A 17,695-nucleotide genomic window follows, 5' to 3' on the forward strand; every position below is an offset into this window, starting at 1 on the left:
TTTTTGATCCTGACATTCACATAAATTTTAACGTTTACATTAACTTTAATGTTTTCATTGACGTTAATATTATAATAGTCATTGACGTCGACAATGACGTTCACGTTTATGTATTTATTGAAATTCATATTGACCTACATGTTTAAATTCACCTTGATATTTATTTTTATGTTGAAGTTTACTTTGATGTAGATGTTGACGTTCAATCAATCATTGATGTTCACATACACGTTTACAATAATATTGACGTTAGCATTCATACATACTCTTACGTTCATGTTGACATTCAAGATTACCTTGATGTTTATGTTGACGTTGATGTTTACGTTTACATTGACACTCTCTATAACTTTGATGCTATCATTTACTTTGATGTTGACGCTCATGTTTACGTTGACACTGACGTTGACGATCATATTAACGTTGACATTCATATTGAAATTGATGTTAAAATTCACACTTTCATTGACATTGATGTTCATGTTCACATAGGTAATCGCTTTAACGTAGAGCTTCACCTTGAGGTTGACATTGACGTACACATTCACGTTCACGTTTATGTGTACATTGATGTGGACATTCATATTGAAGTTAACATAGACATTGACGTTAACGTTAACATTGACGATCATTTTAACGGTCATGTACACGTTGACGATCATGTTGACATTCACATTGACGTTCTTATTTATGTTGATATTAATGTTGACTTAGAGGTTGACTTCTATATTGGCGTTTACATTGACGTTGACATTAATGTTTCCAATGACATTCACATTTATACATTGATGTTTCCTTTAATGTTCACGTGGACGTTTATATTTATGTTGATATTGTCATTCACGTCAACATTAACATTGACAATCATATTCACGTTGATTAAAAGGTTTACATGTATGTTCACGTTTACATTTACATTGATGCTTACTTTGACATTTACATTGACATTGACATTAACACTGATGTTGATGTTAACTTTTACATGCATGTTAACATTGACGTTTATGTTCATGTTGTCATTCACATTCACATTTATGGTTACGTTGATGTTGATGTCCTGTTCACAATCAATTGACATTGGCCTTCACGTTCACGTTGATATTTATGTTGCTGTTGAATTTTACGTTGACGTTGATGTTCACATTGACGTTTATGTTGATGTTCATATTGACATTGACGTTTATGTTGGCGTTCACACAAATTTTGACATTTACATTTAATTTTAATATTGTCGTTGACGTCGACAATGACGTTCATGTTTACATTGATATAGACATTCATATCGATGTATATGTTAACATTCACCTTGACGTTGATGTTGATGATGACGTTCACCTTCATGTCGATGTTGATGTTCAACAAGACGTTGATGTTCACATGCACGTTTACAATCACATAGATGTTAACATTTATGCTGACTCTTACGTTTATGTTGACATTCGCGATTACATTGGCATTTATGTTGACGTTGACACTCACTCTAATATTGATGCTTTCATTTACTTTGATTTTAACTTTAACATTTATAAGCTCACATTGACGTTCACTCTCATATTTACATTAATGATGACATAGACATTGACGTTGATGTTGAGGTCATGTTTATCTTTACATTTACATTGACGTTAACATTTATGAAGTTGTTTCTGTGTACATTGACTGTATGTTTAATAATGATGTTTACATTTACGTTCACGTTTATGCTGACATTTATATTGACATTCAATTTTACATTGATGTTCACATTGATGTTGACACTAATGTTTATGTATCATTTATGTTTATGCTGATGCTTATGTTAATATTTACATTCATGTTTACATTCATGCTTACGTTGGCCTTGACCATCACATGGACTCTAACGTTTATATTGATGTTCAAGATTATGTTAATGTTCATATTAAAGTTGAAGTTAATGTTCACGCAGTTGTAGGCGTTTACATTGATGCTAATAATATTTATGTTGATGTTGACATTCACATTCTCTTTCATGTTGACATTCACATTTATGTTGATGTTTATGTTGATATTCACATTGACGTTCATGTTGACATTTATATTAATATTAACTTAGATGTTAACGTCAGCGTGGACATTGAAATTAACATTGATGATCACATTCATATTGATGTTTAAGTTGACATTCACATTGACATTTATATTGACATTATCAGTGACTCTTACATTGACTATAACACCCCATATCAAAAAAAGAACATAAAGCAGTTTTTAAGAAATATTCAGGTGCAATGGATGGACAGTAGCCTGACCCAGAGTTCGTCCTGCTCATCCGTTGATGGAGTAAGAAACCCCCAAAAATCATAGCCCAAAAAAATTTGACTAAGTGCTGAACGACGGACGGACCTACGGTCCTTAGTCTTGTTTGTCGATCAACACTCCATTTATCGATTCTATGATATGAACCACGATTGAACAACATAGATCATTGTTTGAACTACTGTCCGTAGGTCAGACCGTAGTTTTAAATTAACAAACAGATATGGGGGAGCGATATAGTTGGATCAACTTCATTTGATCATAACACTTAGCACAAAATGAATTAAGTGTCCCATGACATACCTACAAATACATAATTGTATTAGGTTTCCAAAGGCATTAACCATGCCAAAATAAATCATTGAGTATAATGTTATGCGCGTTTTAATAAAGTCCTGTCGAAGAAATTCAGCCTATAGACCCAAAACACGGATGGTCGATTGAACGAAGGACGATCAATCTAGGTCGTCATTTGGTCTAATAACAACTAACTCATGGGGTTTTTTGGTATTTTCCCACTTCGTTTAAACCCTGAGATACATAATTTTTATCCTTAATCATAAGATTTTTGTCAGCTTAATCGTAGAAACAAAACTAATACTTACCTAAGTTAAATCATTAATCAATAAGAGAAAATTAAAAGCAAGAAAGGAGAAAAAGCTCAAGAACCCTATTTCAAGAATGCAACAAAGTTCCAGCAGTTCTTGCCCAAAATCTGAATATTTCTCTATGAATTTCATCACATGTTATGTGGTATTTCACTAGTGGGTTTAGTTAACCCATTGGGTCCCTAATTTTGAGTCAGTTTTTTATTCTCTTATCATGGTAAAAACTAGGGTTTATAATTACTCGATAGAACTTTATGAATTAATTAAATATATGTTCCACATCATATTGTTATGTTACAATTCAGTTTATCACTTGAATTTCAAATACATAGTTAAGTATTTCTTTGATTCTTGAACTACACATGCTTGGTAAGATATTTCAGTTATTTCGTTATACATGCCTAGTTATTCACACATCATTACCATATTAAATGTTGCATCCTCCGTTTGTATGTTCAATTTTGATCTATCTACTATTTATAGAAATTCTGACATAATTAGTTATTATATAAATGTATGGGAGTAGCATAATACTCAGTAGGACTAGGGTTTACCTTACCCAAATAGTCTCAGAACTACTAGCCAAGTAGGTTGTAAGTCCTCTATGTGTGAATTAGTTTAATTATTACACCAATATGCCTTAATACCTCCTGCAGTGTATATTGGGTCATCTCGATGCGGCGTATACATCAAACTTCACATTTAGCTCATGTGGTTTTAATACCTGACGCATAAATGCTCTACATGTTCTCTTGTTGATGTTAAGGTTCTCAGCATCTACATCACGCTTACTTAGATTTTAGATCTCCAATTCAGCAAATTCAGTTGTGATTCCTCATTCATCGAGGAAAATATCAATGAGTTCAGTTATGTCTTTCAGTCATTTAGCTTCAGTTTTTGCTAGACTTAGTTGCGGCTTGTCTGAGCATTTCTAGTAAGTTAGATGCATATTTCAGACATAGTTACATTCATATTAGTATTGAGTTAATATTTCCTTTGTATTAAACTCATTGTTTTTCAAATATGTTAGTTATAAAAAATGGGTAGTCCCTATCTTTTTGGTGTAAATTATGATTTAGCTTCCGCATTTAGTTTATATCTTTGGTATGCTAATGATCATACCAGTAGGGTTAGCTTGGGATCAGTTGTGGTCCTAGGATTCGTGTATGCGTCTGGGGGAAGCTCGGTGCTTGACAAAACTTTGTATCAAAGCACTACATTTAGGAGTAATATCATGTATGAAGATCCACACTAAGTAGAGTCCGTTTCATTGGTATGAGGTGTAGCACATCTAATGAGAGGGAGGCTATGAAATGTTTTAGAAAAAGTTCACTTTGTTGTTACTTTTATCGTGCGTAATGTATGATTATATCCGTTCTAACATGACGTTCTACATTTCAGATAATTCTCACTTGTAGAGCTAACACTAGGAATTTGAATGCCAGGAATGAAAGTCACTCAGAATGATTCGGGTGAGTTGCATCATACAAGTTGAAGGATGTTGCTCATATCTGGTACACTTAGTGGAGGGAAAATATAGGTGCAAATGCAACTCCTATTACTTCGGATTGCTTCGGGGAGACTTTTCTTGACTTGTTTTCCCAGTGAAGATGAGAGAAGCAAAAGCTAAGGAATTCATGAACTTAAGGCAGGGAAACATAACGGTCCAAGAGTATGGGATGAAGTGTAACGAACTCTCCAAGTATGCCTCTCACATGGTTGCTAACTTCAAGGCTCAGATGAATATGTTTTGTATGGAGTGTATTTTTTTGTGAAAACTGAGTGAAGAAATGTTATGTTACTTAAACATTAAAAGATCTCTAGGCTCTTTATTCATGCTCAGCAGGTTAAGTGTGATATGATTAGGAAAAAGGCCAAGGAGAATAAGAAGGCTAGAAATGGAAACTATGAATATTCTTAACAAAAATCGTGTGGTGGGAATCCCTCACAGAGTCAGCAAGAGATTTCAGCTCCAGTCACTTCATTAACTAGGGTTCCATCCTCTCAGAAGAGGTTAACTAGAAGGGTAGAGCACTAGGCTCTACGTCGCAATGATGTGTTTCAGGAACAAGGAGTTACCTCACTTGACCTAAGTATGGTAAAAACAATCTTGGCGAGTGTCTCTCAGGAAAAGAGGGATGCTTTGGGTGCGGTCAGTATGGTCAAAGGCTGAGACATTGTCCTTCTAGATAGGGTAAAGAATGTGGAAATGGTAGAGCTCAATATACAACTTCATTATAACCAACAAGTCGCCTGACTTAGCAGGAAAACTCATCCGATACAGGTGTTCGTAAAGTCAGAACACGTTGTAAGATCTTCAGGCTCACCAGGATCAGGATGATTCTCTTGATGTAATCACTGGTACATTACAAACATTGACCTTGATTTTTATGTATTGTTAGATTTACGGGATAATGTTTGTTTTGGTAACCCCCTACATAATAGTCCAATTATTTTTTAGTGTATAAGCTCTCGCAGAACCTTTCTCAGTCACTAATCTTGTCGGTCACCCCGCTAAACTAGACGGTTATACGGAAATTTCCCTGTCATAGTCTCTAAGAAAGTCACCTCAGCAGTTCTTGTAGAGTTAGAAATGGTAGACTGTGATGTCATTCCAGGCATAGAATTGTTACATTTTTGTTATGCCTTAGTCAATTTTAGAACTAGGATTGTTCGTTTTCAGTTTCAAGATGATCCAATGTTAGAGTGGAAGGGTAGTAGGTTAGGGCCTATGGGTCGATTCATTTCTCACCTTAAGGGGAGACATAAGATCTCTAAGGGTTATTTCTGTCATCTAGTTCGTGATAAGGAATGTAGCTTTGAAATCCAAACTTTTGAGACAATTTGAGTAGTTAGTGAGTTTCTAGTGGTGTTTGAAGAAGATCTTCTTATAGTCCCTCTTGAACGGAAATTTACTTTGGAATTGATCTCCTTCCTGAATCAAGCCTATTTCTATTCCTCCCTACTGAATGGCTCCAACAGAGCTTATGGAATTGAAAGAACAGTTGAAAGACCTTCTAGATATGGGATTCATCAGACCTTGTATTTCATAATGGGGTCCACTAGTGTTGTTCGTAAAGAAGAAAGATGGCTCTCTCACAATGTACATTGACTATAGACAGTTAAATGACGTCATAATAAACAATAACTATCCAATCCCTAGGATTGACGACTTGTTTGACCAACTTCAGGGTGCTAGTAGCTTCTGAAAGATAGACCTCAGATTGGGTTATCATCTACTTAGAGTCAGAGATAGTGACATTTAAAAATAGCCTTCAGAACTCGATTTGGTCATTATGAATTTCTACTTAAATCGTTAGAACTAACCAATGCTCATGCAGCTTTCATGGATTTGACGAATAGGGTGTTTAAACATGTGGAAGAATCTCCTAATGCATATAATTCTCTTCAACCCTCCTAGGTGGTGTCCTCCTCATATTCAGCTTCCTAGAAACACAAGGAAAACCATAAAAAAAGAGTACTCATAACTTTTAATATATGGCACCACATAGGAGTAGAAAATAAGGGAAACTCTATCGTCCTATAGCCACTCTCCAAAGGATGTGTCGAGACTCACACTGATGGTCAGGACTCTACTATATTTGACTTGATGAGACATTTTGATCCCTAATTCTACTTTCACAACCTATGCTCTGATACCAAGCTTGTTACACCCTGAGACCACAAAGTATAAGATATGGAACTCTTGAAGTGCAATCGGCGTACTTGACCTATTGGAGGTCTTATACAAGCCTATAGGTATCGTTTATGGCATATAAATAATCAAAAGTAGTGCGGAATTAAATCTTTCCACAAAATATTTTGTAGCCTTTAAAATATCTTTCACATAAAATCGTAGAAAATAGTAAGTCTCAATCTCATAAAACCTAGACACAAGAATACTTTACGGACACAGCCTATACAATACTAATATAGAAATACTTAGTCTATTACAATACTTTAAAAATTACAGACAAAAAAGATATCCATATATGCCCTCGAGTCAATTGAGGACATACTTCAACTTCACTTGAATGATATTATGAACCAAGTAATGCTTCCCAAATTCTCCTCACTTACCAACAACTATAGAGATAGGTAAAAGCATTGAATTTGTACAACCACATTTACTACGTATGGCATTATGTATAAAATATTGAAAACAGAATTTATTAGAAATGTGCATCTTTTCGTTTAAAAATCATATCATAATCATACTAATAACATTCATCAACTTAGAAATACATAAGGAAACTCTTGAAACAATTAACAATATTTTTGGAAGCACTTAACAATATCTTAACTTCATAGTTAAAGTGAAGTTACTAACCTTCAACTAAGACATCTTTTATTATGTACTTACCTCACTACAAGCTATCCTAAGACTCTCTTAAGTCATAAAAAGAGAGACCGCACATACACTTATCCTCAAGACTACTCACAATGAGATACATACACACTTACTAGAAACCAAAACATGTAACATGTATAATATTACATTTTCCTTACCAAAACTTTCAAAAGACATACTTAAGTAAATCAAGAATATAGACAATGATTAACCTCTTTAAGAGTAAATAAATAATCCTTAAGAATACCTAAGGCTTATATCATGTCCACATAATCAACATCTTCCCTAACAAGACTCATTCATAAGACTTATATAGGTATGGTACGAAGTGACTATTCCTATGCCCTTTCACACCTTAACTAGACAACCCTTAAATACTCTAGATAAGTAGTTATGCATTTAAAATAAATTCTTTAATAATTTAAGTCGTTACATTCATAAGTTCATTTAAGACTCCATCATCACGTAAGGACATTAAAGTAATGGTCTTGGACAAGACCAAAGGAATCTAATCAACACTTTCAAAGCCTATTGTGTAATGTCTAGATAGCGTCGTATGCCACCACCTAAACTTCATAGAACTTCTCTAATTAGTAGGTATCCGATATGGTGAGAATTGTAACATTCCGGTAAATCATATGTGTAATGAAGAGACTGTATGCCCTTAGGATAGCTCATTAGGGGTACATAGGCACCCCAATGCCCAATATTGAGAAATATTTGGCATAGTTTAGAAAAATTGGCTAAGGGATATTAGGTAATTTTCTATATATAAGTAAGAAATATACTTTTTAGGGTGTCATACCCCAATACAAGATTGTTGTTCAATAAATGTACCTGCAATGAAGACCCTAAACTAAAATGCTTTTTGTGTTAACTCAAAAACAGGTACGAGGCATCCAAGTGGCAAGTCTAGATACCATGTAACATGATCAATTAAAATGATCATGTAGAGTGATTAGTGCCCAAGGACATAGTGAGGATCCTTGGGAAAATAAGTAAATATTCTCAAAGGAACCATGAATAATAGTTAGTTAGGAATGTACAACAAACCCATGTGCAATAACATGTGCAAGACATGTGAAGAAGTTAAAAGGAGGGGACCACTCTAAATGAATTCTGTTAGGGTAGTTAAAGGACCAAAACGTTCATAAGGGACTACTCCATGTTGGACCTAACTTCCTAATTAATTTTGTACTGGAACCTATTACCCCAACTAGATAACTAACGTAGTTCTAACTGAAATGCAACCACTAGTGCACCCGACAACCTAGGACATAAACTTGGTTGACACTAACCTAGTACTAGTTAAAGAGACAACTTAGTACCTAACCTAGGATGGTCCAAAAAGATAATTATGGTTCTATGAACTAATGGGTACTTTAGTAAAACCCCCTAGGTTACCTAATTAATTTATTTAGCAAATTAATTAATTAATTTTAAAAGTATAAAACAAAAACTACATAGAAAATTTCAGATTTTGGTTAAGACAAGAAAGAGACAACCTAGTACCTAATCTAGGATAGTCCAAAAAGTTAGTTAAGGTCCTAAAAACTTAGGGATACTTTACTAAGTACCCTAGGATACTTAATTAATTATTTTAGCAGCTTAATTAATTAATTTAAATTGTCATAAGCGAAATAACAAAAAAGTATCTAGATTTTGGTTGACACAAGAGTAAGACAACCTATTATGTAACATAGGATGATCCAAAGGATTAGTTATGGGTATAAAAACTTAAGGGTACTTTTGTTATTACGCTAGGTTACTTAATTAATTAAATTATACATTTAACCTAGGATGGTCCTAAAGGGTTGATTATGGTTCCAATAACTTAAGGGTACTATAGTACTTACCCTAGGTCCCTAAATTAATTAAATTATGGATTTAATTATTTAATATAAATTAAAAATGTTTACCTAAACCTCAGTAAACATAAAAAATTTAGATTTTCGGTTAAGTCAACATTCTCCTATGTTTAGTCAATTTAGAAGGGGTTTTTTAGTTATTAGTTGATTAATTTATTTAATTAAATTATTAAACCCTAAGTTGAATAATCTAATGTCATTTCCTAAACCTAAAAACCACATTCAAACTCAAACAAATACACGACTAAAACCAGAAAACAAGCGTGAGAAAAACAGTGAACAAAACGTAAGAAAAATAAACAGAAAATTTCTTAGACGATTTTTCAAGCTTTCTTCAAGGTTCGTTCAAGGTGGTATTCTGAAATTATGTTCTACTTAAGGAATTGGTTTCTCTCCTTGACTTCATTCTTCAAGAGAGCATTCATTCGAATGATTCAAAGATCTTGAAAACTAGGGTTGTTTCCCGTTATTCTTGTCAAACTCCCTTCACTAGTATCCTTTTTACAATTTCAATGTTGAATAGATTAGAAATCATGTTATTAATGTGTATTTGAATGAATAATGATTCAATGAATTTATTAATTTAACTCGTTTGATGCTAAGTGTTATTATGTGAACCAAAAGAATGATACTATGTTAAAGATATGTCCGAAAATGTTATGTATGAAGATGTTACGGTAGGTTGTTTATAGTTGCTGTTAATATGACGTTATAAAGACTAGATACTCATGAAATGCTAATATGATTCATTCCAAGATGTTAAAAATAAAGTTATCCCCAAAGTTATATTATAAGGTTAGCTAAAAAGGATCTCCGTGAAATCATAATTTGAGTGAATGTTTGACTAATGTCAATAAAATATCTAACAAAAACATTTTTAAAAATTTAAATAGGAATTGGCTATAATGTTATCTATAAATAAGTAAAAGATTGCCTAATGTATAATGCATATAAACTTGAGCATGTTTCACATGATGTCACGACCCAAACCGGGTTGCGACAGGCACCCACACTTACCCTCCTATATGAGCGAACCAACCAATCTAAACCTTAACATTTCAATGTAATAACAACACAAAATAATGCGGTAGACTTACCTCATTAATAAAATCAATTCAATAACTATCAATATTCAACATCTATTATTCCCAAAACCTGGAAGTCATCATCACAAGAACATCTACGATCAAATGACTAAACTAAGAGTATTCTAAAAGCTAAAAATACATAAGAAGCAAGTCCATGCTGGAAGTTCAAGGCATCAAGACTTGAAGAAGAAGATCCAGTCCAAGCTAGAAGCATTAGCTCACCCTGAATTTCCGATGTAGTAAGACTGGCTTGAATTACTGTTGAGTTGAAGACGATGGCACGTTTGCTGCACTCCACAAATAAACAAGAAGAAAACATAAAAGTAGGGGTCAGTACAAAACACGGGTACTGAGTAGATATCATCGGCCAACTCAAAATAGGGAACAATATATATTAATATTATCGTAAATCAACTATAAAACTCATCATGTAGCCACAACAAGTATTATAATCATCAACAAGTACCATCAAGTTCATCCATGAGGGCTCAAGCCTCAACACCATACTCATTTGGGAATTATGTTCGTTAGATTGAGTATATTAACATCTTTCAAGATTCATTATCTTTAATTGTCTTGTGTCGGTACGTGACACTCCGATACGTCATATTCATTATTCCTCTTGTGTTGGTACGTGACACTCCGATCCCCTATATCTACGTGTCGGTTCGTGACACCCGATCCCCTATATCTACGTGTCTGTTCGTGACACCCGATCCCCTAATTCTACGTGTCGGTTCGTGACACCCGATCCCCTAATTCTACGTGTCGGTTCGTGACACCCGATCCCCTAATTCTACGTGTCGGTTCGTGACACCCGATCCCCTAATTCTATGTTTCGGTTCGTGACACCCGATCCCCTACATCATTCTGTAAATCATCAGGCCTTCTCTATACCAAGGCATCATCAATCCCATTACTTTAATTCATCAAGCCTTCTTCTATACCAAGGAATCATCATTAATAATGTATATTAAAGTTTCCTTTCAAGATTTCGGATTCAATATTTGCATCATGCTTATCTTATCACAATCACATAATCATATTCACGCAAACATACAATTAAGCTTATAGTAGGGTTTACAATACTACCAATACATATCATTCTCTATTAAGAGTTTAGTATGAAAGCATGAAAACCATAACCTACCTCCACCGAAGAATTGAAATCAAGCAAGTTAATCCTCAAAGCTTGGTGTTTTCCTCTTCTTCTCGATCGTTTCTCTCTCTCCCTTCTTGTTCTTTCTATTTTCTTATTCAAACCCTCTTTCTTTTACCCTAATTAGTATATAATTAAGAATAAAAGATGGCAATAATACCCCACTAATTAACTTAGGGTTACCTCTTTTAACCCCCAAGAATTTGAGTTATTAATATAAACCCACGAACTTTATAATTAAGGCAAGAACAGTCAAAAACGTCCCTTAAAAACTTAACCAGAAATCCGATTCTGCCTGGGATTTGCGCAACCTGTGACGGGTCGTCGTGCCTGCGACGGTCTGTTCTGCAGGTCGTCGCAGAGTTCAAAGACCCAATATTTCCACCAAGGGTCTGTGACGGTCCGTCCTGCCATTCCATCACAAAGTTCAGAGAGTCGATTTTCAGTACCCAATTTCAGATTTCCTCCGTCGTGGGGTCCGTCGCTTCTGCCAATTTTTCCAGAATTGAAGTCTGTTGCTCAAAACGACTAAACGGGTCGTTACATTAGATACCAATTTACCCATCGTTCGTCCCCGAACGATTAAAAGAAGGAAAACAAGGGCGAAAATGAGTACCTGAATCTTTAAACAGATGTGGGTATCTTTCTCGCATATCTGCCTCCTACTACCAAGTGGCTTCTTCAACGCGTCGATTCTTCCGTTGCACCTTGATGGATGCAATTTCTCTTGACCTCAACTTGCGAACTTCTCTATCTAAAATAGCAACAGGCTCCTCCTCATAAGACAAGTTCTCATCAAGCAAGACTGAATCCCAACGGATAATGTAATTTCCATCCCCATGATATCTTTTCAACATAGACACATGCAATACCGGATGCACTCCGGACATCCCTGGAGGCAAGGCTAACTCATAAGCCACCTCCCCTACTCGCTTAAGTACTTCAAATGGACCAATATACCTTGGGCTAAGTTTACCTCGCTTACCAAATCGCATCACCCCTTTCATTGGCGAAACCTTCAACAAGACTTGTTCACCTTCCATGAACTCTAAGTCTCTAACCTTTCGATCTGCATATTCTTTATGTCTACTTTGCGCCGCTAGAAGCTTTTCTTGAATAGACCTCACTTTTTCCATCGAATCCCTCAAGAGATCAGTACCCCAAGGTCTGACCTCGAACGCATCAAACCAACCAATGGGAGACCTACATCTCCTACCATACAATGCTTCAAATGGGGCCATATCAATTCTTGAGTGATAGCTATTATGGTATGAAAACTCCGCTAAGGGTAAGAAGCTATCCCAATGACCACAAAACTCTATCACACACGCACGAAGCATATCCTCCATCACTTGAATCGTTCGCTCAGACTGACCATCGGTCTGGGGATGGAACGCAGTACTAAGGTCCAACCTAGTACCCAATTCTGCATGCAATGTTTTCCAAAACTTAGAAGTAAACTGTGTACCTCTATCTGATATTATTGATAGTGGAACCCCATGCAATCGCACCACTTCCGAGATGTAATGTTTGGCTAACTTCTCTTCATTGTAAGTCACCTTGACCGGAATGAAATGAGCAGATTTAGTTAACCTATCAACAATCACCCAAATGGAGTCATACTTACCCATTGTCTTCGGAAGACCACCACAAAATCCATTGCAATTCTTTCCCACTTCCATTCCGGAATGGGCATTCTCTGAAGTGTTCCTCCAGGCCTTTGGTGTTCATACTTTACTTGTTGACAGTTTGGACATTTGGCAATAAAATCCACAATGTCATGCTTCATTCTACTCTACTAAAAGTGTTGCTTTAGGTCACGATACATCTTGGTTGCACCCGGATGTATAGAATACCTTGAACTATGAGCCTCTGTCAGAATAGTATTGATCAAATCATCAACGCGGGGTACACATACCCTTCCCTTGATTCTCAAAACACCTTCCTCATCGATTTGTGCTTCCTTAGCCTCTCCTCGCAATACTTTATCTTGAATTCTGCGCAGTTTCTCATCATCAGACTGTCTTCCCTTAATCTTGTCAAGAAAGGAAGATCTTGCCTCCACAGAAGCCAACAATCCTCCCCTCTCATTTACTCCTAATCTCATCAAGTCATTAGCTAGAGTCTGAACCTCTCTAGCCAATGGGCGTCTAGAAGCTTGCAAGTGAGCTAGACTTCCCATGCTTCCCGCCTTCCTACTTAAAGCATCCGCTACAACATTCGCCTTCCCCGGATGATACAAGATAGTGATATCGTAGTCCTTTAGTAACTCCATCCATCTCCTCTGTCTTAGGTTCAAATCTTTCTGAGTAAAGACATACTGAAGGGTACGATGATCCGTATAGATCTCACACTTAACCCCATATAAATAGTGTCTCTATTGTTTTAATGCAAACACTACCGCGGCCAATTCCAAATCATGAGTGGGATAGTTACGTTCATGCACTTTTAATTGTCTTGAAGCATAAGCAATCACACTCTTCTCTTGCATTAGTACTGCACCCAAACAAAAATAGGATGCATCACAATAAACAATGAAGTTCTTACCCTCTACTGGCAAGGTAAGGATAGGTGCGGTAGTCAACAAAGTCTTGAGCTTCTGAAAGCTTTCCTCACATTCATCCGACCATACAAATGGGACGTTCTGCTTAGTCAAGTTCATCAATTGGGAAGCAATAGAAGAGAATCCCTTGACAAATCGGCGGTAGTAGCTAGCTAACCCAACAAAGCTCCTTATTTCTAACACATTAGTGAGTCTTACCCAATTCTTAACTGTCTCAATCTTAGAAGGATCCACCATCACTCCATCCTTAGAAACCACGTGCCCCAAGAAGGACACCGCATCTAGCCAAAACTCACACTTAGAGAACTTGGCATAAAGCTTTTTCTCCCTCAATATTTCCAATACCATTCTCAAATGCTCTTCATGTTCCTTCTTCCTCTTTGAGTATACCAATATATCATCAATAAATACGATCACGAAGAGGTCCAAATATGGCTTAAAAATCCCGTTCATCAAGCTCATGAACGCAGCAGGGGCATTCGTAAGACCAAAGGACATCACTACAAATTCGTAATGCCCATACCTCGTTCGAAAAGCAGTCTTTGGTACGTCCGTTGCCCGTATTTTCAATGGATGATAACCGGATCTCAAGTCAATCTTAGAGAAGACACAAGCACCTTGTAACTGATCGAACAAATCATCAATGCGGGGAAGAGGATACTTGTTCTTTATGGTTACCATGTTTAGTTGTCTGTAGTCTATACACATTCGAAAACTCCCATCCTTCTTCTTTACAAACAAAACCGGAGCACCCCAAGGAGATGCACTTGGTCTAATGAAGCCTTTGTTCAATAACTCTTGAAGTTGTGCTTTTAACTCTCTTAACTCCGCGGGAGCCATTCTATAAGGGGGTATAGAAATGGGGCGAGTACCAGGTTCAAGATCAATACAGAAGTCAATATCCCTATCCTGTGGCATACCAGGAAGATCTGCAGGGAACACATCCAGAAACTCACGAACTACTAAAACCGACTCAATCGAAGGTACTTGGGTAGTGTCATCCTTGAGATGTGCCAAGAAAGCTAAACACCCTTTACTAATCATTTTCTTAGCATGAATAAAGGAGACGATGCGGACCAGATTGGAAGTGTAGTCACCCTCCCACACTAACGGATCTGTCCCAGGCTTGGCTAACGTCACCGTTTTAGCATTACAATCCAAGATCGCAAATTGCGGAGAAATCCATGTCATACCCAGAATTACATCAAAATCATCCATTTCTAAGATAATCAAATCTACATAAGTGTTGCTCCCCACAAAGTTCACCAAACAAGACCTATATACCTTTTCAACTACCATAGACTCACCCACCGGAGTAGAAACACGAATAGGCATATCATGTAATTCAAAATGTAAATTTAGACCATTAGCAAATGAGGAAGATACATAAGAAAACGTGGATCCAGGATAAAATAATACAGAAGCCATGCAATCACAAACCAGAAGATTACCTGTGATGACAGCATCAGATGCCTCCGCTTCAGACCACCCAGGGAAAGCGTAACAATGGGCCCTATCGTTCGTCTGTCCGTTGCCCCTACCATGTTGTGATGTAGTGGCCCCAGTTTGCCCATTACCTCTGCCGTTTTGGTGACCACTATTACCTCGACCACCACGCCCTCCAGAAAAACGGCCTCTACCATGACCACCTCTATCTCTAGCTATTGGGGGTCTGTAACTTGGTCTGGGACAATTTCTCCTAATATGTCCAATCTCCCCACATCCATAACATTCTTTGGAGTCAATCATATGTCCCTCATAGAAGTGTTGACCGGTCTGAGGTGGTCCCCCAACTACAGTCTGTAGTGAAGACTGAATTGGTCGGACTGAGTAACTTCCCGAACCCTGTCCTCTAGTGTAAGAACCATTAAACTCACCTCCCTTTCGAAGCCTTTTTGATGTCGATGTTGTGGTGAAGTCGTCTGGCTTCACTCCTTCCACTTCTATCACAAAGTCTACCACCTCTTGGAAGGATTTTGCCGTTGCCGCTATCTGTAAGGCCGAAATCCACAATTCTGATCTCAACCCCTTCACAAACCGGCGAACCTGCTCTTGAGGACTGAAACAGAGTTGAGTGGCATATCTGGATAGTGCACGAAACTTAGCCTCATAAGCATTAACCGACATCCTACCTTGCTCTGGGCTCAAGAACTCATCCCTTTTCCGATCCCTCAAAGTCCGGGGGATATACTTCTCCATAAACAAACTAGAGAATGAGGCCAAAGTCATAGGTGGTGCCTCTATTGGTTGACACTCGATATGTGACCGCCACCACATTTTGGCGTTCCCTTGAAACTTATAAGTCACAAACTCCACACCAAACCGTTCTACTATACCCATCTTGTGTAGTAGCTCATGACAGTCAACCAGAAAATCATAAGCATCCTCTGATTAAGCGCCCTTGAAGACCGGAGGTTTCAATTTCAAGAACTTACTGAAAAGTTCGTGCTGATCATTTGTCATTATAGGCCCAGTAGTCAGACGTGGAAACGTTCCTATTTTCAATGGAACATTCATGCGGGGAGCCATAGTAGCCGCATATTGTACTTCTGAAACCGGAGGTGTTGGCGCAGAAAACACTGGAGGTGCCTGACCTTGATCAGATAACCCGCTAAGATAAGCCAGAACCTGATTGATCTTCTCTGGGGTAGGTTGGGGTGGCATTTCCTCATTTTGCACTTGTTCAGTTTCCCCATCCTCCCCTTCTCTTATTACTTCCTCAGTCGGTGGAGGAGTCATTGCCCTAGTATCAGATGGGTTAGGTGTTCGTCCTCTTCCCCTAGAGGACGTCTTCCCACGACCTCTTCCACGGCCCCTCGCCGCTGTTCTTCCTCGAGCCACAGCCCCAGTGGCTGGCTCAGTTGTTTCTTGTCTGGCCGGTGTTGGTGTTGACGTAGTCGTTGCTCTAGTTCTAACCATCTGCGAAAGAGAGTGAAGATGGTTAGATACCAATTCGTCTCGCCTAGATACCAATTGGACTCAAGTAGTCGCACGAAATAAAGAATGAAAGAGTGAAATTTTCCTAAAGTCTTATAGCCTCTCAACGAAAAGTAAAGGCGTCCCCCTACCGTTCCTTAAGACTCTACTAGACCTGTTCTTGTGTGATGAGACCAACGAACCTAATGCTCTGATACCAAGTTTGTCACGACCCAAACCGGGTTGCGACTGGCACCCACACTTACCCTCCTATGTGAGCGAACCAACAAATCTAAACCTTAACATTTCAATGTAATAATAGCAGAAAATAATGCGGAAGACTTATCTCATTAATAAAATCAATTCAATAACTATCAATATTCAACATCTATTATTCCCAAAACCTGGAAGTCATCATCACAAGAACATCTACGATCAAATGACTAAACTAAGAGTATTCTAAAAGCTAAAAATACATAAGAAGCTAGTCCATGCCGGAAGTTCAAGGCATCAAGACTTGAAGAAGAAGATCCAGTCCAACCTAGAAGCATTAGCTCACCCTGAATTTCCGATGTAGTAAGACTGGCTTGAATTACTGTTGAGTTGAAGACGATGGCACGTTTGCTGCACTCCACAAATAAACAAGAAGAAAACATAAAAGTAGGGGTCAGTACAAAACACGGGTACTGAGTAGATATCATCGGCCAACTCAAAATAGGGAACAGTATATATTAATATTATCGTAAATCAACTATAAAACTCAACATGTAGCCACAACAAGTATTATAATCATCAACAAGTACCATCAAGTTCATCCATGAGGGCTCAAGCCTCAACACCATACTCATTTGGGAATTATGTTCGT

The 17,695-nt window shown here is 37.3% G+C and overlaps 1 protein-coding gene across 1 annotated transcript in view; it reads left to right on the forward strand.

Moving 5' to 3' along the window:
- The first annotated feature begins 1,182 nt into the window (after positions 1-1,182).
- The window catches only part of LOC109119726 (uncharacterized), a 30,332-nt gene continuing 13,819 nt past the window's right edge, over positions 1,183-17,695 (forward strand). The window contains exon 1 of the mRNA XM_069295875.1: positions 1,183-1,453. Within this exon, the coding sequence (XP_069151976.1) occupies positions 1,183-1,453 (271 nt within the window). The remainder of the gene's footprint in view (positions 1,454-17,695) is intronic.

The sequence above is a fragment of the Solanum lycopersicum genome, chromosome 3 (genome assembly GCF_036512215.1).
Source record: "Solanum lycopersicum chromosome 3, SLM_r2.1".
In the NCBI taxonomy this organism is placed as follows: domain Eukaryota; kingdom Viridiplantae; phylum Streptophyta; class Magnoliopsida; order Solanales; family Solanaceae; genus Solanum; species Solanum lycopersicum.